The sequence below is a fragment of the Labeo rohita genome, chromosome 23, assembly GCF_022985175.1.
Source record: "Labeo rohita strain BAU-BD-2019 chromosome 23, IGBB_LRoh.1.0, whole genome shotgun sequence".
NCBI classification, from domain to species: Eukaryota; Metazoa; Chordata; class Actinopteri; order Cypriniformes; family Cyprinidae; genus Labeo; species Labeo rohita.
In genome coordinates, this window is record NC_066891.1 from 22,539,443 (window position 1) to 22,561,531 (window position 22,089).

At 38.9% G+C, this 22,089-nt stretch overlaps 1 protein-coding gene across 2 annotated transcripts in view; it reads right to left on the bottom strand.

Moving 5' to 3' along the window:
- The window catches only part of lama5 (laminin, alpha 5), a 74,670-nt gene that overhangs the window by 33,566 nt on the left and 19,015 nt on the right, over nt 1–22,089 (bottom strand). For both annotated transcript variants that reach the window (XM_051095977.1, XM_051095975.1), the window contains exons 3-12: nt 10,497–10,614; nt 8,829–8,947; nt 8,521–8,691; nt 8,317–8,414; nt 4,269–4,384; nt 1,532–1,650; nt 1,286–1,376; nt 956–1,090; nt 769–813; nt 532–672 (exon numbers count right to left, since the gene is read on the bottom strand). In XM_051095977.1, coding sequence (XP_050951934.1) covers nt 532–672; nt 769–813; nt 956–1,090; nt 1,286–1,376; nt 1,532–1,650; nt 4,269–4,384; nt 8,317–8,414; nt 8,521–8,691; nt 8,829–8,947; nt 10,497–10,614 — 1,153 coding nt within the window. The remainder of the gene's footprint in view (nt 1–531; nt 673–768; nt 814–955; nt 1,091–1,285; nt 1,377–1,531; nt 1,651–4,268; nt 4,385–8,316; nt 8,415–8,520; nt 8,692–8,828; nt 8,948–10,496; nt 10,615–22,089) is intronic.

The window sequence follows — 22,089 nt, forward strand, 5'->3', positions numbered from 1 at the left end:
TTAAATATTTAAATAGACATGAACTGCTGATTATGTTGGTTAATGACTGTAAAGTAAACTTTAAAACTATACCTCACATGTACCTATTTATTTCATTAGTTTATTTTTGTTTATTTTCGCACACAAAATAAAAGTTTGAGTTTGCCTAATATATGTGTGTGTACTGTGTGTAATTATTATGTATAAATAAATACAAATACATTCATATATATATTTAAGAAATATTTACAAGTATATGTATTTATTATACTTTTTATAGAATTAATAAAACATATACATAAAAAATATTTTGTACATAACATATTTCTCTTAAATATGTACAGTAATTTGTGTGTATTTATATATACATAATAATTACACACAGTACACACACATATATTAGGCAAACTCAAAGTATTATTTTGTATGCAATTAATTGCGATTAATCGTTTGCCAGCCCTAGTTTATTTATTTAAAATGTTTATAATCATGTGATGTCAGTGGCATTGACATTGAAAGGGCAATCCCTACAGAGAGTGTGTGTGTTCTTACGCTGGCAGTTGAGGCCAAAATGACCAGGAGCACAGGTGTCACAGTGTTCTCCAGTGAATTCAGGTTTACACACACATGTATTGGTGCGAGGGTCCGGCCTGCAAGAGTTTCCTTCTGTACCCGCAGCGCTGCACTCACAGTCTGCAAAAATGTATGAATGAGAATAAGAATAAGAGAATGAGAATAAGAATCAAATCAGATCAAAATGAATTAAACTGAATCAAATTAGTGTATTACTGATGATTTCCCCTGCAGGTCTGGCCTCTCCACTGATGTAGACCTCTGACAGAAATAAACACAAGCAAACAAACATATGCATAATAAACAATAAGGATTTTTTTAAAGAGATAATTATCCACACTGGATGAATTCAACTGAAACCTTCATGAAAGCTTCAAAGAAACACACACAGAAAGAGACTTACGGTAGCATTCTGGGAAGCCTTCGTATCCCTCTGCACACGTGTCACAGTTTTCGCCAGTGTAGTTGGGTTTACAGTAACAGCGTCCAGTCAGATCCTCACATGTGCCATCAGTAAACGCAGACTTGCAGTGACACTCTGCAAAACACATGACAGACTCATGGGACGACAAAAGAATCAATATCTACACTTTATTTAAATGTAGGGTCGACAATTTTGGAGAGGCTAGCAACAGCAAGCTAGCTTTGAAAACATAAGATCCCACCTTCCCTGCAAACACTCTCCAAAATTAAAGCTAGATAGAAATAACACTGTGTATGACTGGAGACTCACCTGAACAGGCAAATGGGGAATCCAGAGGATGATCAGGTGATCTGTAGTATCCAGGAATACAGCGCTCACAGTTGATGCCTGTGGTGTGATGCTGTAAAATAATAAAAATCACCAAAATCAACTGTTTCCAAACATACAAGTATGCATTTGACACTCAAAACGTTGTATGCACTTATGTTGCCCATAAATGCTTCCTGGGTAGCTGTTATTTTAGTGTTGTTAGTGTGATTGTACACCTGATCCCACCTGGCATTCGATACACACTCCTCCACCCCTGTATTCTCCCTGCGTGTTGAGACTGGCTCTCCGTTGGTTGATCTCTGGATCATAGTAGCACTCTGATGAGTGTCTGTGGCAGTTACATGCTGTAAACACAAGCACACAACACAGTTACACCATAATCTAATCAGCCTGAGATCGAATCATACTGAAGTTAATAACTCATCTGTCAGTGCAAAGAGAACAATATACAAACAGGACAAATATAAACAGGTCAGGACATGCACAAAATACTCAGGAGACACACATATCAGTGTCCACCTGAAAAGTTCAGACTGTTCCGATGAATGATAGCAGAGAAGAAAAGAGAAAGAGAAAAGAGAACAGTCATTAGCTAGGAGTGAAGTTAACAAGAAGAAAATGAACAACTTTTTAAACTTTTACAACTGTTACAACTTTTAAATAGAATGAAGATGTGTAGTAAACAAGGGACTCATGAACAACTATCACTGAAAAAAAACAGCTGTAAATCATTCAGGTAACTGTATTAAGAATTAAGAATATAATTAACTATTATTTTCGCTTGTGGATGTATATGGAAACATCTTTTATGTAAAATATCTTTTTCAGGTGAGTACTAAATAAAAAACAACATGCAATTTGTATGACACCTCTTACTTTGGCAAATTAATTAACATTTTGCAGATTCTGCAAAGTAAATGTAAACTTTTGACCTCAACTGTAATTGTGTGTACACTTACAATACTGCACCTTCATTTATTATATTTGTTTATTTATATTTTTTTTAAATTTGGCTTTCAACCCAGTAGGTTCAGTTTTCATGGCTGCAATTAGTGCATTAATTTTCATAGATTAAATATTTTTACACTTTTATCACCTATCATTTAATTCTTTATTTAACATTAAAAGATCTGATAATTATTCCAAAGAAAGGCTAATTTAAAGTTATCAGTATCAATTTTCTGGCCAATGGGTTCAGAATTTTTAATGTGCTATGATTTTTGTTTTAAGTCAATAATTAATCTACATTGACAAACTGTTAACACTTGAATCAGCTGTGATTAGCAAAATCTCACATTATTAGGACAAATTATGATGAATTATGAAAAATGACTGATCTCAGAACTACTGAGCATGTGTTTTTCTTGTCTCACAGAGTCTTTGACAGGACAGGCGGTGTGGAATGGCTGTGTTTTGTTAGGGTCCAGCCCACTGACGGCAGGGTGAGGACACGGTGACCCGACGTGAGATGAAACAGTTCTGTCAGATGGGACAGTCTCTCTGGCTTTCCTCAAGCCAGCTCTGCTCACAGATGTGCCATAAACTTCACTAAGGTCTCTCGCCACACAAAGGAGTGGTTTTATATTTGGGAACTCGGAGATTAGATTAGTTAAGAAACAGCGGATATCCAACAATATACTCAGAGGAAATGTTTCCCAGACAAAAATGGCTCCCAATACACAGATAGACACCCAGAGAGTGAGGCTGAGACACTTTTAAAAGCACTGTGGGACCATTTTACAGTGTGTGAGAAAAGCCAGCCTGGATTAGCGTCTGTATGAGCTCACAGCAGGCTAGAGTTGTTCACTAGGCTGCCAGGCTTTCTTATTCATACTGACTCTGATGTCTTACTAAAGCAGAGACTACGCTGATGCTGAACTGAACCTAAAGAGGTCTGAAAGGCTAATATGTATTTACATTTATAACGGTATCAGGTAGTAATTTTTACTTGGAGGACTAGGAGTACTTTTCATAATGTAGTTAAATAACATTTAATTAATGTTTTTTAATGGACGAAAAATAGACATATTTTAACTAATGTTTTAAAATGTAGTTAAATAAGACTATAAAATAATAAATAATACATTTTTAAAAATTATATTTTTGAAAGCCAAATTTTACATAGTTTCAAAAAAGCATTTGTCAGATGTTTTACTGTCTTTTTGCTAAAGGCTTTTCTTTATTCCTAGTGCAAAAATAAACACTAAAATGTATTTAAAATACATTTATTTCATGCTACGTATACCACAGATACATTTACATATTATCTACTTAATAAACACACCCTGCAATTGTATTTTTAGTTTACTAAACTGGTATATTTGAAATCTGCTAAATTGGAACAACTAATTTTGTACTTAATGCACTTTAATTGTGCGGACATAGTGCTGAAGTCCAACTAAAGATATACTGAAGTATATTTATAACTATCACAAGTATACTTTAGGCACACTTTAAATATTTTGCATTTAAAGAGCGATATTATTTAAAGATCATACATTCCTCATTAATAGTGACATTTAAACATAATTTAGGCTTAATATTAAGAAATGTGCATTGTGCAAAAGTAGTACTGCAAATAAAGTTTAATTACAATTTTTATATCAGCAGGTATCAGCAAGAAACTTCTGATTAAATGAGTAAAGATAGAGAAAAAGATCACAAAACCAGACAGGGATCATTCAAGATTCTGAGTGTGAGTGAAGATACTAATTTCTGAACTTTCTGAAAAAGTCACACTCATACTTAGTGAATAAATGTCATGTCTATTAATACATAAAGAAGAGCACTGTTAGAAGGAATAAAGAAAATGCTGTTCTGCCATCAAGAAAGGAAGGAGGAAAGAAAAAAATCTCCTAAAAAACAGAAATCATGTTTTGTGAACAATGAGTCAAGGAGGGGCCCGCCAGGTACTAAATCTTTGTTTTGTTGGCTTAGCGGACACAGAGAGAGGAAAACTCACGTTCACATTCATTGGCACTGTAAGTCGTAGCCGGTTTCCACGGAAACTGGTTGAAGCCGGGGCAACAGCGATCACATGATGTCCCGCAAGTGTTGTGCTGGCAGTCACACTGAAGCCTGAGAGAAACACAGACATAAAAAACAAAATGTGTATATATATATACATAAACATATTATGTATATTTATTCTGTTAACCTTTCAGAATAGAATTTCCCTCTGTCATGTTTGAAGGTTGGTTTCATGGGAATCACTCTTGTCCTCTTTCTGTCTCAATCTTGAGGGGCCACTATATGCAAATACTAAAGTACTTCATGTCTATGGGCCTCAAATGAGCCACACAAGAGCTTTTATTCAAGTGTCTAAACTTCTTACTGACCTTGCTGCTTCCAGGAAAAGAGTGAATTAGGGAGACAGAGAGAAAGCAAGAGAGTCTTTAAAACCTGAGAGTCTGAATGGGTTAAGTTCTTTACGCTTGCTAAATTTTCCTAGATAATCTGAAAAGCTAATCGAATTAACTGAGACAGCGGTCTGCTCTTGGGTGACTGCATTCACACACGTATCATCATAAAGCTACAGAACTGCTACACACGTTACATGCAGTAGAAAACACGTTATTTAAAAAATCCTCATTGTTTTATACATATTTTGGACTATGGGGGGCACCATTATTTCGATAAAGTCGAATGGTTGCACTGGGTGAGCTACTGGCACTACCTGTTGCTAGTTTTACCGCACCACAACTCGGAAAATAAAATACTGATGCAATTCCAGCTGAAGGGCAACAAGAGAAGCGATGTAAGTCTTTACTTCTTTCCCAGCGATAAGAATAGGAGAAAAGAATGGGAAGATGCCTGTGGATGAATAACCTTCCTAAAGACCCACATCTTTGTTCTCTCCACCTTAACCCAGACCACAGCTACTGAAAGAGCTTACAAACACTAGATGCCATCCTGGCAGGATGTGGGGGAATTTAAACTTCTTGTGGTGAAAAATCAACGGTATGGCATTTGGTTTAAGCCTACGGTTATATCCGTCAATACCTGTAAGCTCTTTCAGTAGCTGTGGCCATCATATCAGTATTTTATTTTCTGAGTTGTGCGGTGGTAAAAATAGCAACAGGTAACTCCAGTAGCTCACCCAGTGCAACCATCTGACATCATCAAAATAATGACACCCCCCACAGTCCAAAAGAATGTGGATTTTTCAAATCTTTTATGGATTTCCTACTACATATTTCAGTAAGAGACATCATTTACGTTATATTAAGCCATAGAAGTCTTAATATCTGGGGTTTCCCTCAAATATCCGATATAAATATATAAATCAAACATACCATGAACAAATCCAAAACCCTCTTACGGCAATACACAACTGTTTATGTTTCAGTAAATGGGTCATTTAATTCATACAATCTGCTTATTTTTGCTTAAAAAATGTACACTTTTGTATGAATCAAATCATAAAAATTCATACTAAATTACCAAATACTGAATTTTCACAAAAAGTCTACAAAACGTCTTAAAAATTCACCACAAGATCATTAAATAAAACTTCTAACATTCACTCTCATCAGTTTCTACAATATTCTTTTAAATCCAATCTTGCATGTATACAACACAACCTTTTCACTTTCACTCATCTGAGTACTACTGAGTGCACACATCTGGAAGGATGCACATTTGCACACAAGTGTGCGTTTTAGTTTCCCTGAATCTGTTTGGATGGTTCAGCTTGAGTGGCAGTTTAACACCCAGCCACAGTCAGAGCAAGTGTTCCAGAGCCTCACTTCCAATGAGCTACAGCTAACCATACTAACCAACTCCATCAACAGTCTATTAACCCTCCGCTGCCCTCTAGATCTCCTCTAAGACTTTAACACACATGCCTGACCGTCTTAAGCTTCAAGTTCAGCTTGCAGCATGGAAGAAGTTACCTCTCTACTCAAATCTCCCCATAAATCAACTGCACGCAGACATCAGTTTAACTCATGGTACCTGTGGGGCAAACAGGTGCACATGGGAAGCTTAGGTGGAGCACGCTTTAGCGATTAACCTCTGACCTTTAGCACCTGACTCATTCTTTGGGTCATCCTCATTTAGCTCTGTCAATCAAGTCAGCATTTATCGGCAAGAAGTCTTTTATGCTCAGCAAGGCTGGATTTTTTTGGATCAAAAATACAGTAAAAAACAGTTGTGAAATATTATTACAATTTAAAATAACTGTTTACTACTTGTATATATTCAAAAATTATATTATTATCTATTTCTAAAGATGTATTTTTAATCATTACTCCAGTCTTCAGTATTACATGATCCTTCAGAATTCATTCTAATGTGCTGATTTGCTCAAGAAACATTTTTTATTATCAATGCTGCTGCTGCTTATTATTATGATGAAAAGCATATAATGTTATTTTTAACTATATATCACACACAGAATTAAACAGGTGACAACCATGTAGCATAATACCATTTTTGTCTTTTTAACTGAATACTGAAAACTGTTCTTAACATCCTTAAAATGTTTACCATTCTATAATGTCTACAGTTTCATATACTATTAAAAAAGTGGTTTAAGTATTCAGTCTATACTGTGCAGTATGCAGTAGCTAGTATTTAATTGCAAACCACTAAGCTCTTTAACTCCACCCTTTTTGTAATAAAAATTACCACAGAAACACAATTAAATTGCCCACACATAGAAAAAATGTGTTGCATGTTGAAATTTACAGGTGTGGCAGTCTCAGAGGAAAACATCTGGTCTCCTAGATCCCCATCGCATGTATATCAGTAAAACTCCACAATATCAGTTACACACGCACACAGGACATCTCCTATACAGAGGAAATCACAAAGAATAGCCGATTTAACAGAGATCCGTGAAGGTTATGAAAACTCTCCCTCCTCTCCAAACGCAATGTTAGCATCTGTTTCTTGTTGCTCTGATCTGCATTAACCCTCTGGGGTTTTGATAAGTCCAAGAAAATGTTTTTTTTTTTCCTTTTTTTTTGTAACTGACACATCTGACACCTTCCAGGTGGTTTGTATTCCTGTTTGCTCACACTGAACGCTGCAGGAATCTCAGGAATGATCGTATACTGTAACAGACTATTTATCAGCAGGGACAAAAACTATGACCGGCGGATATATCTTGATTGCGACATACAACGAGCCAAAAGATTCCTGAAATATTACATAAACAACGTGATCTGCTTTATGTCCAAAGGTCTGCTGCACTAGAGGACCACACACCACATATTTTTGACGATATCTCCTAGAATGTTTGTATGATATCATTACTCTTTAACTTCTGGAACATGATCAAAAAAGCAAAACAACTGGATACATCCTAAAAAAAACGAATAACCTGAGTAAATAAAACCTTTCCTGGACATTTAGCCCATTAAAAGTGAGCCTGAATTGTGAAGTAATCATTTTCAAGGTATCAGGTTAATTAGCAGGTTAAGAACAGAGAGATAATTCACAGTTTGCTGTCTCATGCTACACAGGTATTTCTGACAAGCTAGTAAATACAGACGCCTCCAGGGTCTCAGAACTGAAGAATGTCACCCCCCAGCCACCATCACTCACTGTCCTGTAGACACGCACCTAGAGGAAGCGAGCTGCTCTGACCATGGGCCTTCCAGTTGAAACTTTATGCAATTATCCTAAAAAAACCCTGATCCAGTGTTGGTTGTTTTGTGATATTGGAGGCCCTATGACTGTTTTCTAAAACTCTGAATTACGTAGCTCTTGTTAAAATGCTGTGCTTGAGGCAAAATAATATTGTAAGGTAAAAATATGTGCAAAAAGTTGAGAATCAGGCAAGTGAAAACTCAGAACGCAGAGCGTCAGGGCAGCATGCATGTGCCTGCAAACAGTAGTTTAAGTACTGTATGCATAAAGGAAAGTGAATAACTGTAACGCTTCTTAAAGGTTGTGGCACATGCTCTGACACCCTGTATGATTGTGCGATGGTGCAACTTCTGACATGTGATATTTAAAGCCTATAAATAAAATAAATACAAATATTCATAAAAGTCACTTACTTGTATGGGTCATTGGGGTCTTGAGCATTACAGGCCTCAGCGTGACCATTACACACACATCTTCCTCCAATACTGATGTCTTTAATACTGTAGTAATACTGAAAAAACATAGACAATATTGAAATCATTTATGGCTTTAAAGGGGGAATGTGATAGTGTTTTATTTGTAATTTCTATCCATTCAATTTAAAAATGGAATCTTACTCTACGTGTGACCGTGGGGTCTCTCAGGGCTTTGCCCATCAGGTGCCCCAGCAGCGTGTTGGTGCGCAGGAAGCGCAGGCGAATGTTGGTGGCCTTGGTGAACTCCCTCAAAACAGGAGAGTAAGAGAAGTTCATAGCGCCCGGACGTCCATTCACCAGAGACACCACGATCTGATTTAACAATCATAAAAAGTCACAATAATATCTGAAGTGTAAGTATTACAAGTGTGTAAGAGCATAAGTAGGAGAGATCAGTGGGTCAGTGGGCAAAAGCCATGTGCTGGGACAAAGTTTGTCTGTGTCCGTACCTCTCCATTCTCCAAAGGGACAATCCGTGAGTACTCTGTTGTGCAGATGATATCGTCATCATGGTTGATCCTCTCAATGGTCCTCTGGCCAAACCGCTCGATACAGTCTCTCTTAGAGGCTGGAGCAAAAACAGAGACATGAACAAATCAGTTGAGAAAATGTAAAATCAAAGTAACTTTCCTTACACTCACATTGATCCAATCAATTCCCAGTGGAGAAAATAAAGTTCTGCTCTCCACTTTTTTCTCATTTGAGAAGCAGTTTCACTTGGAAGAAGTGATGAGATTTCCATTTCATGCCGACTATTAGTAGAATTTGATTTGGTTATTAATATTAATATTAATAAAGTCCAATGTCATGTAGGACTGTGCAATTAAAAATAATTTAACATATGTGACCCTGAACCACAAAACCAGTCAGAAGGGTCAATTTTTTACATTGAGATTTATGTATTAAATAAGCTTTCCATTGATGTATGGTTCGTTAAAACAAAAAAATCTGGAATGCAAGGGTGCAAAATAATCAAAATACTAAGAAAATCACCTTTAAAGTTGTCCAAATGAAGTTCTTAGCACTGCATATTACTAATCAAAAATTAAGTTTTGATATATTTATGGTAGGAAATTTATAAAATATCTTCATGGAACATGATCTTTACTTAATATACTAATGATATTTGGCCTAAAAGAAAAATCCAGCGTCACATATTATCTAAAGAAAATAATCATTTTAATATGGAAACATAAAATTATAAATTAATAAATATATAAACATAATATAATAATATAAAAAAAAAAATTAAAATTCATATAAATTATAATTATATTAAATTATATTTTATATACTAAAACAATAAAATGTCATTCAAAATTATATAAATGGCTAAATTAATATAAACATAATATATAAGTGTTTTATATATAAAAGCTGTTATTCATAACATATTCATCAACCTGAACAAAAGAAGTACTAGTTAAAGTTGTATCAGTGTATAGCTGTTGATTTTTGACCTAACATTTAATTAGGTTTTACTAGTCTCTAACTAGCATCAGCAGGTAAGTTCATGGCTTTATTTTTTCTGTTTTCTAATGTTTTCCACCAATTTTATATTTCAATCCGGGTTTTATCTTAAGTCCTGTGGCCAATATTTTCCCAACAAAATAAATAATTAATAATGAAGGCTAATCTAGACTAAATATTATCTATAAAATCTGCCATTTATAAAGTATAAGACACAGTAATCTGTCACACAATGTTCTCTCTTCTCTCCATCTTTCTGCAGCATTCTGCCTTTGTTCTGTACGGAGTCATCATGGAGGCAACTGTGGGCTGATGGATTGTGAGTTTAGCAAAGCAACTGAATATTACGTTTCATTATGCTGATAATGCCAAACCTCCAAATGCCAGCCAAGGACTGTCGTTATTGCTGCCAGGACTGTGTTGCCACCTACAGTACTGATGGCCTTCAGTGACAAACAAAACAACTCAATATGTGTGTTTGCAAACCCTAATAGCAGAGAACAGAGAGAACCAGCCAAAACCTGACCTTTCTCACTTAACCCACACTATCATTCCCATTACTAAAGGCCACAAGCTCTTCACAAAGTTGTTTTCAGTACATAACACATTAAGAACAGTAATAACATGCTCATTTCAGTTATACTCACAGGCGAAGAACTGCCATGGCTGATATGTTTTCCCAAAGTCAATGGAGCGCTCCAGCACCCACAGATCTGGCCGGGGCGAGTTGGCAAACTTGATGAGCACATATGCAACATGGAAAAGCTGGGAAGAACAAAAAGAATTTAAATGTTAAATTCACATATGATGTGTCTTAATTGCATTAAACTGTACAATTTATATCGGCATCACTGTAGCCATCAGTCAACTTGCTCTATTGCTGCTGCTGCTGTTGGTTCTAGCTTTCGTAGATTATTGCTGCTGCAAAGCAAGTACAGGAACTTGCTACTGCCAATACATATGTTGATACACTGCTGTGAACATTTAAGACATACTGCTACTGCACAAATAGCATATATAATATCCCGTAGCAGATCTATACAGGTGGAGCTGGGGAGGTGGAGGGTGAAGGGGGATGCAAGCACACTGCAAAATGCTCTAGTGAATGCTGACCAGCCACTTAAATGTAAATCAGCAAGCTCATTGCCTGCATATGCAACATGCACCAACCATCTTCAACCCATCAGCCTGTGCCATCTAGTTTCATGACAGAACTTGCCATTTATACATCTATCCAATGGAGTTGAAGATTGAAAGTGCACATTTTCAAAGCTCTTTTCTATACTATAATGAAGCCGATGACATCACCACCACCTTAAACTTCCTAAAACTTTTCACACAAAGTCATCCAGTACAAGCTCAAAAACAAATGAACTCTCGTGTCAAATCAATCCTGTCTCTCAGGCTGTCTGATGGAAGTGACCCTGCATTAATAAGCATCAGTTATGGCTGTGAGTTCATTTTAATGTCAAAGCAATGTTGTTTTTACATGACTAATGGATTGATACAATCACTGAGGTTCACAGATGTTCTCCCACAGTGACTTAATCAAAGACATGGACATAATTAGACTGTTTTCCCTAAAGTCCCTCCGTTAGCGTGACTCAATCAACACATAAGAGACAAAGAAAAGTAAAAGTGATGACATCATAACTATTAAATGATGCACTGACATTTAAAATGAACTATCACTGATCGGCAAAAACACATAACATTATCAGATGTTTTAATGTGTAACATGTCTGACGAAAAGCTAAAACTCTATTTTAGTCCCCCTGACATTCATTTGTATTCGTTTTGCTATCTCTGCTCTCCCAAAACACCAATGCCACATTCTCACGGGATCGGCTGTTCTGTTTATTAAGAGATTATTAACAAAAAAAAAATCAATGTATAATGCAATCACATCCTATAAAACCATAAGAGCAATCTATAGTGGAGCACCCTACTGTAAACATCAGACATTCTTCATCTAATCTTTCTGGAAATGTGTCTTCCTTAAGAAAGCCGAAGGCTTAATGCTTAAACATCCATCCACTTCCTCTCTAAGCCCCTCAGCTTTGACAACACAGTATCCCCTTCAACACACACATACCATCCCCCACCATAACTTTCACAACCCCAAAGCCCCTCTGCTACAAAGAGGCACTTCAACCACGTCAGGGGCCTTTGTCAACGCAAGCCTCTTCACAGATACGCAGAACAAAAACACATCTGTGGAAATATCTGAGGGAAGTAGCGAGGTGGAAAGGTGAGGGTCTTTGAAATGGGGATCAGATGCTCTTTCTTCCATCCGTCAGACAGGCGGCTGCTCACAGGGGTGTGAATGAACCTGAACCTCAGACTGCAGAGAAACCCCAGAAGACTGTGTGTGACATATATTAGGAAACATGCTTCTCTCAAGAGGCAGGAAGTTTTAGATGAGGATGAGATGATTACCTGTTAGCAAAAAAATAAGTTGCTGTGACAGCTTTTTTTTGGTTTGGTTTGGTTTGGTTGGGTTTGCTGCAGCATGAGGTAAGTGTGTTTGAAATGTTCAATAAAAGTCCAGTTGTGTTCAGACTCCCTTGGGCTTAATGATTGCATAAATTCCTCAATTCAATGCTTTCTGCAATTCTTGTGTTTCCATAGTGATAAGAGTGGAAACACACAGTCAGAGAACACATGAATGCTTGGCCAATCATTAAGCACCTGAAAAAATGGCAACACCTTGGTCAAGAGGGCAAAAGGACATGGAAATGTTAAACAAAAGGGCTGATTCAGTTCTCCAGGCTTTTTCATTCTAGATTGTCATGTGTGTCACGGTACGTGCTGGATAGATGAGTCGAGAGACGAGATACGATACAAATAACAATTTAATATAACTCTTAGTAGGAACAGGCAGGAACAGGCAGGAACAGAACGATAATCCACACACATCCAAATAACGTCAAGGACCGACAGCAAACTCAAATCACAAGCAGACTTATAAAGGGTGGTGATTAAGACACAGACAGGTGTAGTAAATAAACTAATCAGGACAAAATGAGGACAGGAAGAACCAAATATGGGCACAATGGGAAAAACAAACATAAACAGTCCAAATGGCACACAGAACTCTGACATTACTCCCCCCTCCCGGAAGGCGCGACCTCGCGGCGTGGAAAGGGAGTGAAAATAATAAAGTCATTGTGGGAGGAGGCTCTGGTGGCGGACGGTCTTCCGGGAGGAGGACAATAAACAAAGTCCAGGGTGGTGACGACGGAGGGAGGAGCCAGGGAGAACTCAGGAGGGACCCGGAGCAGGAGGAGCCATGCGAGACCCAGACCACAGCCATCATGACGACCCACGGTGGAGCCGACGGAGGGAGGAGCCATGGTGGAGAAAAGGCTGACGACTCAGGGGGGGCGACCGACGGAGGCGGAGCCGCTGGCGGAGGAGCTGGCGGAGGAGCCCGAGGCGGAGACGGAGAGCCGAAGATCCAGGGCGACACCGAGGATCCGGAGGGCCAAGGCGGAGCCCTAGGCTCTGGCGACCGAGGCGTAGGCGGAGATCCGAAGGTCCGCGGCGGAGCCGGAGCGACAGAGGATGGAGGCTGTGCCAGAGGGAGGAAGGAGGTCCACAGAGCCGGTGGGACGGAGTGACGAGGCGCAGCCGTAGGAACAGAGTCCTGAGGTGATGAATGGCCGACGACCGACCAGGGCGGAGCCGGAAAGACGAGGGAGCCCGGTGGAGCTGGTGGACCGATGGGCGACGATGGAGACGAGGGCGCTGAGAGCCGTGGTGAAGCCGCAGGGTCGGAGGGCTGAGGCGGAGTTCTGGACTCTGAGGCTGGAGGCGGAGATGAGGGATCCTCCAGCCCTGACGCCGATGGAAGCTGGCAGACCCGCGGCGCACCCACTGCACAGGTGGTGGGCTGAGGGTGAGCAGAGGGGCTGTCAGGGGACAGCGGTGAGCAGACAGATGTTGACATAGGCAGAAGAGGGAGGGTGGGTGGGGATTCCATACAGGCAGGCATAACGAGACAGGTAGATACTTCTGTAAAGAAGTCTATTAAATCCCCAGAGTTATCCTCTAGATCTTCCGTAGAAAAGTCAATCAAGTCCCCAGAGTTATCATCCAGCTCACCCCCAGCAGTGGTGCAGTGGGCAGGGCTCTCCATAGCCCTCACTTGCTCCATCTTGCACTCCCCGTCATGGTAGATGTAGCCGGCTCTCGCACCTGATCGGATGTGTAGGGCTCTGGCTCTGTGGCGATCTTTAGCTCTGTCGCTCGTGGCTCTGGCTCGTCATCCGCGGTGGGCTCGGGCTCAAACTCCGCGTGTCGGGGTGCTGGTTGGCTGGGCTCTGGGTCTTGAGTGGGGCTGGTGTCATCCTCCGCGGTCAACGAAGATCTACAGGACACCAGCACCCACTCCATGTAGTCGGCGAAGCTCTCTCGTGGACCCTCCCGGACAGCTGCGCTTTCGTGGCGATGTTCAGTCCTGCACGGTAAAATGTGCAAAGGCTGCTGTCCGGGAAGTGTGTGAGTGGTACGAGGTGGACAAAGTCTCTAGTGTGGTCCACGAGAGAGCGATTCCCCTGCTCCAGGAGAAGGAGGAGGACAGCAGGGTTATCCATAACGAAAAACAAAAAAACAAACACTGAGAAAAAAAAAAAAAAAACGGAAAAAATAAAGCAGGGAAACGCCGGGGATAAACTGTAGGGTCGGTCCTTCTGTCACGGTACGTGCTGGATAGATGAGTCGAGAGACGAGATACGATACAAATAACAATTTAATATAACTCTTAGTAGGAACAGGCAGGAACAGGCAGGAACAGAACGATAATCCACACACATCCAAATAACGTCAAGGACCGACAGCAAACTCAAATCACAAGCAGACTTATAAAGGGTGGTGATTAAGACACAGACAGGTGTAGTAAATAAACTAATCAGGACAAAATGAGGACAGGAAGAACCAAATATGGGCACAATGGGAAAAACAAACATAAACAGTCCAAATGGCACACAGAACTCTGACAATGTGAGGGGCATATTGAGTATTTTTCTTTCCTCTTTATACACTCTTGCTTGTTGCAGGTATCAATGAACAGCATCGGTGAGGTGATCTGTGTGTATCTGAACATGATTCAGCGTGACAGAAATCTGGTGTGTAGAGGGACGTCACATTCACTCCATTCCCCTCACCCTCATCTATTCTTTTTTTTTTAACCTACATTTTTCCTTAGGGGCCTATAGTGGTTGTTTATTTTCAAATACCATAATATTCAGAGAGCAATTGACTTACACACAAAGAACAACACAAGCAATTTGTCATAAGAGTCAAAAAATATTCACAGTACCAAGATTAAAGTATATACAGTATTGGTATACAGGATAAGGAATAAGTGAAATGCAGATGAGAAGAGAAAGAGAACAATGGTTAAAAAAATAAATAAATGAATGTAGTTTTTGTAGACGTTTTATGAATTAATCAATCAACCCTTTTTGATTTTTTTTTAATAAAATGGAAATACATTTAAAAAAAGAAAGAAAAACATAAAATCTACAAAAATGTAAATAAAAATATGCGAAACTAAAACAGAATTTAGAAAAAAATATAGAAAGAATATTATTACTGTTATTATAAGTTTTAAGTACATTGTATAATGCCAATATATTTCTGGCATAACTTCAAGTTTAATCAACTTTTATTTTGACGGGTGTAGCGGACCTTTTCTCAAATAAAACTAGGAAGTGTTTATTTATGTTGGCATCAAAAAATTTTTGCCAGTTGGATCCGTCCTCAAGGACGCGTTCATTTTTTTATACCCAAAGTATTCCCGTACAGCAGATTTAAACTTTTATTCGGCGGGTATGGAGATTAGATAATCTGTCTCTGCCATTTTCTCCGCTGAAAGTGCTTGTAAGCAGCCAAGTGAACACAGAGTGAAGCAGCCGAGCGAAAATAAGTTGCATATGCGTGGTTGAGATTTTTTTCCATTCATTTTTTTTAAAATGGCAGATATGCAAATGTTTACGGTATGATAATCATGCACGTTCAAACTGCGATCATTACAACCTTAGTGTGTGTGTCTACAAATTATATTATATATTATTGATATAAGAAAATGATTAATAAAAAAATAATAATACAACATCACATCTAACATATTTAGAATTTTCTTTAGACTTATAAAATAATTTTATTATAATCTCAGGACAGTTATATCACCATGACATTTTTAAATTAAGCCCCACAAAATATTTTAAAATGAATTTCATGCTAAGATGCTACAAAAAAGAACCAATTTAGTCTCAGAATGAATCATCAAAAACAATGAATCATCAGTGCACAGTTCAGAGAAGTAATTTTTATTTTTTAAAACTTTAAGCATGTTTTTTGTTCAGACTTGGTGTTAATTTGTCTTAAAGAGCACTACAGTAACGAGCAGTGGGCTGCACACCCACTCAATCCCTGTGGGTTTTACTTGTTCTCTCTCCCTCTCCTCCTCCTATCCTCTTTATCCCATCTCCCCATTTTTTATCCTTACACTACATCCTGTCATGATGTAAGCTTCTGTCTGTGTACAGACATTAGTATTGCTCTGCAGGAATTCAGAGGAAAGGAACTGATCCTCCGCAGACGTTCCACAACCTCAGCGTTCCGACTACGGAACAACGGCCTGCTTATGAGGAGAGCAGGAGGAGGAGGGATCACCCTGGAAACGGGGGATGCCGCAACAGCTGCGAGAGCCTGTTCGCACCCGGAGTCCGGGCACATGTCATAAATCCTCTAAACTGGTTAGCTGGTATGTACATGGGTGGGTGAAGTGAATCTGTGATGGGTCACTCCAAAGTTCAAAGCTCAAACACAGCTGCTGCCCCCCAGGGACAGATTGTGATGAAGGTAACGGATCCCACCCTTACAGGCCATTCCATACATGCCTGTGTGAGCTGTGTTTACTGCTATCAATTCACAGCTACACACTTACAAATACAGCACAGACACTAGAAATTCACCAGATAAGCAAATAAACACTACTACACCACTACATGTTCCCTCAGGATATGTCACTGGATACTTTTCTCTTTTTAAACACAAAAAAGTGCTTTTTTTCTTCATTTTATGCACACTGCTTACGTTCTTCAAAAAGTCCAAGTACAAGTAATCATGATACTTAGCAAACACCACTAATTATGCACCTAAAAATGCCTTTAAGAAAGAACATGCAAATCAAGATTACAGCATGTATCAGCCTACAGAAGACCCCAACAAAACAAGTCCTGACTTGAAGTCCAGAGGGTACAAATAAGGAATTTTTAGCTCCTCAAGGCAATGATGTCAGTAAGAGAAGACAAAATAGTGAGTTAAGATAAGAGACAGAAAGGACAAGCAATGCAGAGCAGACAGAGGATGAGAGAATAATGTAAGTTAAATATGTCTGCAAGCCAGGTTTTTGAAGATTTATGCTTACACATGCACAAATTTGTGTCCTGTTGAATGCTTTTATTCACAGCTGAACTCCGGCTACTGTAAGCGTCTGAGCAAGTGTGAACATGAGTAGACATTGGTAAACTGCACTCAAAATACCGCACCATGACAAAACATACAGCACTGAAGAAAAAGCCTGCATAGCTTTCTGCCACGCTGATGGGACACTCTAGAGGTATAGTCTAGTCAAAATGTAAAAAAAAAAATGTAAGAATCTTTTATTTTAAGATGAACTATTCCTGAATATCAAAGGGGGGCACAAGAGGTGCCCTTTCCAATGTTTGAGAGAAAAAATAAATTAACAGTAACATTTATTTTAACAGTAAAAATAAATAAATAGTGTCTTATGTGTCTTATATGTGTTTCTTCCATCTGCTTTAACACACACATACTGGATTCAAAGGGAGATGGCTTTCCCAAGCAAAGTGAAACATGCAGACTGAATGAATGAATGAATGATTCAGTGAGTCAATAATAAAGGCAATTGCTTATTTTTATATATTATTTTTATTTTGAAATTATTAAATTAATTCAATTAAATTAATTATTACTGTACACTAGATAATTTATAAATACGTGTTTGTAATTTACAAACATGCAGGAGTCAGATTTCAATAGCAATCTTTTTGTAGTTTAATATTCAGACTCGAGTCCATATCATGATTTGATTAAGTGTACAGCTGTACTTCTGATTAATTCATCCAAATCTAATTATTATTATTACTGTACACTAGCTAATTTATTTTTTGTCCCAATTTCAAAAATTCCAATTTGTAATTACGAATATGCGGGATTAATATTTTAATAGCAATCTTTTTGTGATTTAGTTTTAAGACTCAAGTCCATATCATGATTTGACTAAGTGTACAGCTGTACTTTTGATTAATTCATCTAACATTTGCCAAAATTTGTGACATCCTGCGTTATACAGTAAATTCCATTTTGATTGGATTCTACCCTAAATGTATTTTGCAGATAATTCACAGACTCGAGTCCATATAACAATTTGATTAAGTGTACAGCTGCACTTTTGAAAAATTCATCCAAAATGTACCAAACTTTGTGTCATCCCGCATTATATAGTAATTTTGATTGGATTCCGCAATTCCACACATTTTTTTTCACATAGCGGAAATCATGTTGCCCTTAAATTTATTCTGACTCGAGTCCATATCATGATTTGATTAAGTGTACAGCTCTACTTTAGATTTGTTTTGAATTAACCCATTAGCTATGTGTTACGTATTAAATAACACTATAAATAACACTATAAATACTACCATAAATGCCATAACGCCATGTGTTATTTATGGCGATCTGATCTCCTCAGTTTTTGTTCTCTGGCTTCTGACCTGTCAGATGTCTGTCTTTTTCTTTTTAAATTCTGTCTTGTCTCAATCTGACTACCTGAGCTTTGGTCAGAAGGTGCTCTGGATCTTCCAGCTTTGGCTTCATTATTGCCTCTGACAGAAGGTCCAGGCTGATCAGAATTTGAATCGGAACCAGAGCAATGGTCTAACCTCTTTCTTTTACCTTCTGACCTGTCCGAAGTCTTTGCTTTTCTTTTTAAACTCTGTCTTGTCTCAATCTGACTACCTGAGCTTTGGTCAGAAGGTGCTCTGGATCTTCCAGCTTTGGCTTCATTATTGCCTCTGACAGAAGGTCCAGGCTGATCAGAATTTGAATCAGAACCGGAGCAATGGTCTAACCTCTTTCTTTTACTATCTGACCTGTCTGAAGTCTTTGCTTTTCTTTTTAAACTCTGTCTTGTCTCAATCTGACTACCTGAGCTTTGGTCAGAAGGTGCTCTGGATCTTCCAGCTTTGGCTTCATTATTGCCTCTGACAGAAGGTCCAGGCTGATCAGAATTTGAATCAGAACCGGAGCAATGGTCTAACCTCTTTCTTTTACTATCTGACCTGTCTGAAGTCTTTTTGCTTTTCTTTTTAAACTCTGTCTTGTCTCAATCTGACTACCTGAGCTTTGGTCAGAAGGTGCTCTGGATCTTCCAGCTTTGGCTTCATTATTGCCTCTGACAGAAGGTCCAGGCTGATCAGAATTTGAATCAGAACCGGAGCAATGGTCTAACCTCTTTCTTTTACTATCTGACCTGTCTGAAGTCTTTGCTTTTCTTTTTAAACTCTGTCTTGTCTCAGTCGGACTATCTGAGCTTTGGTCAGAAATTGCTGTAGATTCGCCAGCTCTGACCTCACTGCTGTTGACCAGCTGAGACGGTTCATCCTGTTCATCTGCGTTGGATGATTTTATTGACATCTTCCCACATGCTGCTGGTGGAGTACTAATACACATACGTGAAAAATCGGAGATGAAAGAATCAACTGAAGAATCAGACTGGTGGTCTGATTTCCTCCTTTTGCTTTGTGTGCCTGGGAGCTCAGATATTTTTCTTTTTCTATTTTCTTCCTGTTCCGACTCATCCTGCCTAATCTGGTCATCAGATGCTCTGGCCTCACTGTTCTCTCTGTCAGAAGGTTCAGGCTGTTCATTATCTCCGGATGTCTCTCCAAGTGATCCTGGAGATGCAAAGTCTGAGCTGAGGGAATCGGATTCAGAATCAGACCAGTGGTCTGATCTCCACCTTTTCCATTCTCTGCTCTCTGACCTGACAGAAGCCTGTCTTTTTCTTTTAACGCCCTGTCTCATCTTAATCTGAAGGCTAGAACTTTGGTCAAAAAGTGCTCTGGATCCTCCAGCTCTGGCTTCATTATTGTCTCTGACAGAAGGTCCAGGCTGATCATCATCTGATGCAGAACCAGAGCGGTGGTCTAATCTACTTCTTTTCCTTCCTTTACTTTCTGACCTGCCAGAAGTCTTTCTTTTTCTTTTACCACCCTGTCTCATCTCCTGACTCACTGAGCTTTGGTCAGAAGGTGTTCTGGATCTTTCAGTTCTGACCTCACTGTTGTCTTTGTAAGAAGGTTCAGGCTGTTCATTATCTCTTGGAGCAGAAAAGCTAGAGCTGAGAGAATCACGTGAGGAATCAGAATCAGAATCAGACCAGCGGGCTGATCTCCTCCTTTTCGATTCTTTGCTCTCTGACCTGTCAGAAGTCTTTCTTTTTCTTTTAACACCCTTAACCTGACTGTCTGAGCTTTGATCAGAAGGTGTTCTGGATCCTCCAGCTCCGGCCTTACTACTGTCGAACAGGCTTGAAGGTCCAGGCTCTTCATCATCTGTGCTGGATCTATTCATATGTGTCCCCCAACGTGATTCGGGTGAGTTATCAACATACATGGGGTAAAAGTCAGGGTTGTGGTCTGATCGCCTCCTTTTCAATTTTTGGCTCTCTGACCTGCAATGCTCTCTTTGTCTTTTAACGCCCTGTCTCTTAACCTGACTGCCTGAGCTTTCATCAACAGATGTTCTAGATCCCCCAGAACTGTCCTCACTACTACTGTTGACCAAGTTGGATGGTCCAGGCTCTTCCGTGCTGGAGGTATCATTTGTGGTATCACCTGTGCTGGAGCTACTTGTGGATGATTCTCCAGCTCTGGCCTCACTGTTGCTGTCCAGATCAAAAGGTCCAGGCTGTTCATCATCTGTGCTGGATTCACTCACAGATGGGGTATTAATAAACACTGGAAAAAATCCAACTTCAGAACAATCACCTGATGAATCTAAAGTGACGGACCAGTAATCTGCACGCAAGGCCAGCATGGAGAGCAATGGATTGTTGGGAGGACCAACCAGTGGATACTGAGAAACATTAGTGAGAGCTCTTCGAACCAAGCCTATAAACAAGTCTGGATTGACAGCAGTGAAGTGACGCGGTATGCGTATTGGAGGAAGAGTCCTCCGCACATTCCCGTTTATAATTGTTGCATTAATCACATACTGTGGCCTTAAGTTCATCAAAAATATCTCATTGATATCATCCAACGGATTGTGACCTCCAGGGAGGTCATCATCAAAATTGTCACCTTCAGCCATTTCAACTATATATTAATGTACCTAACTACAAAAGGATATTTTATCAGCTGGAGTCACTTGGTACTGATGTTTAGTCTCAACTACTGCTATGAGCCTCTTGTACTGAACTACAAATGGCAATATTATCAGCTAAAGTCGCTTAGTATTGATGTCCTGTCTCAACTACAGCTGTTATGAGCCTCTGAGCTGCCCCTCCCCCTTATATAGGCTGCTCGGAATCCTGCCTGTGATGTCATCACTGCTCATTTGCATAATCCCTAGAGTGTTCTAAAATAGATTAATCCTTTCAGTGCTGAAGGCATTTTTGCCTCCCTGAAGTAATGACTCATAACTACAAAACTATAGCAAGGAGAGTCAAAAGGTAGGTATTGTTTGATAGAAATCTTTCTATATTTTTAAGAGAAAAAGAATATTTACATTTGGACATTCTCATGCTTAGAAATAGGTGATAAAATGTAAGAAAAGTTTGTGTGCTCAAGGTAAATGTTTCCTATCTTTCTTATTTGATATTTAATATCTCTGGAAAGAAATAAGGTAGGAGAAAAATAATTTTTTGGTGACTTTCCCCAGCATGTGGGCTGTATGTGATTTAAATTGGAGTGATTTAAATGAAATCAAAACTTACAGCATTTGGAACAAAGACAGCCTTTTTATTAGCCCTAAATTGCTGTTTTCTGAGTGACATACAGAGAAGTAATGCCTCACTCAAGTTTATTAAACTTCTTTTTTTTCTTTATTGATTAATTAAAAAGCATTTATTTGAAACAGAAATAAACAGAATAGAAAAACAGTGTACAAGCCTTTACAGTGACTTTTAATCAACAAAAAAAAATA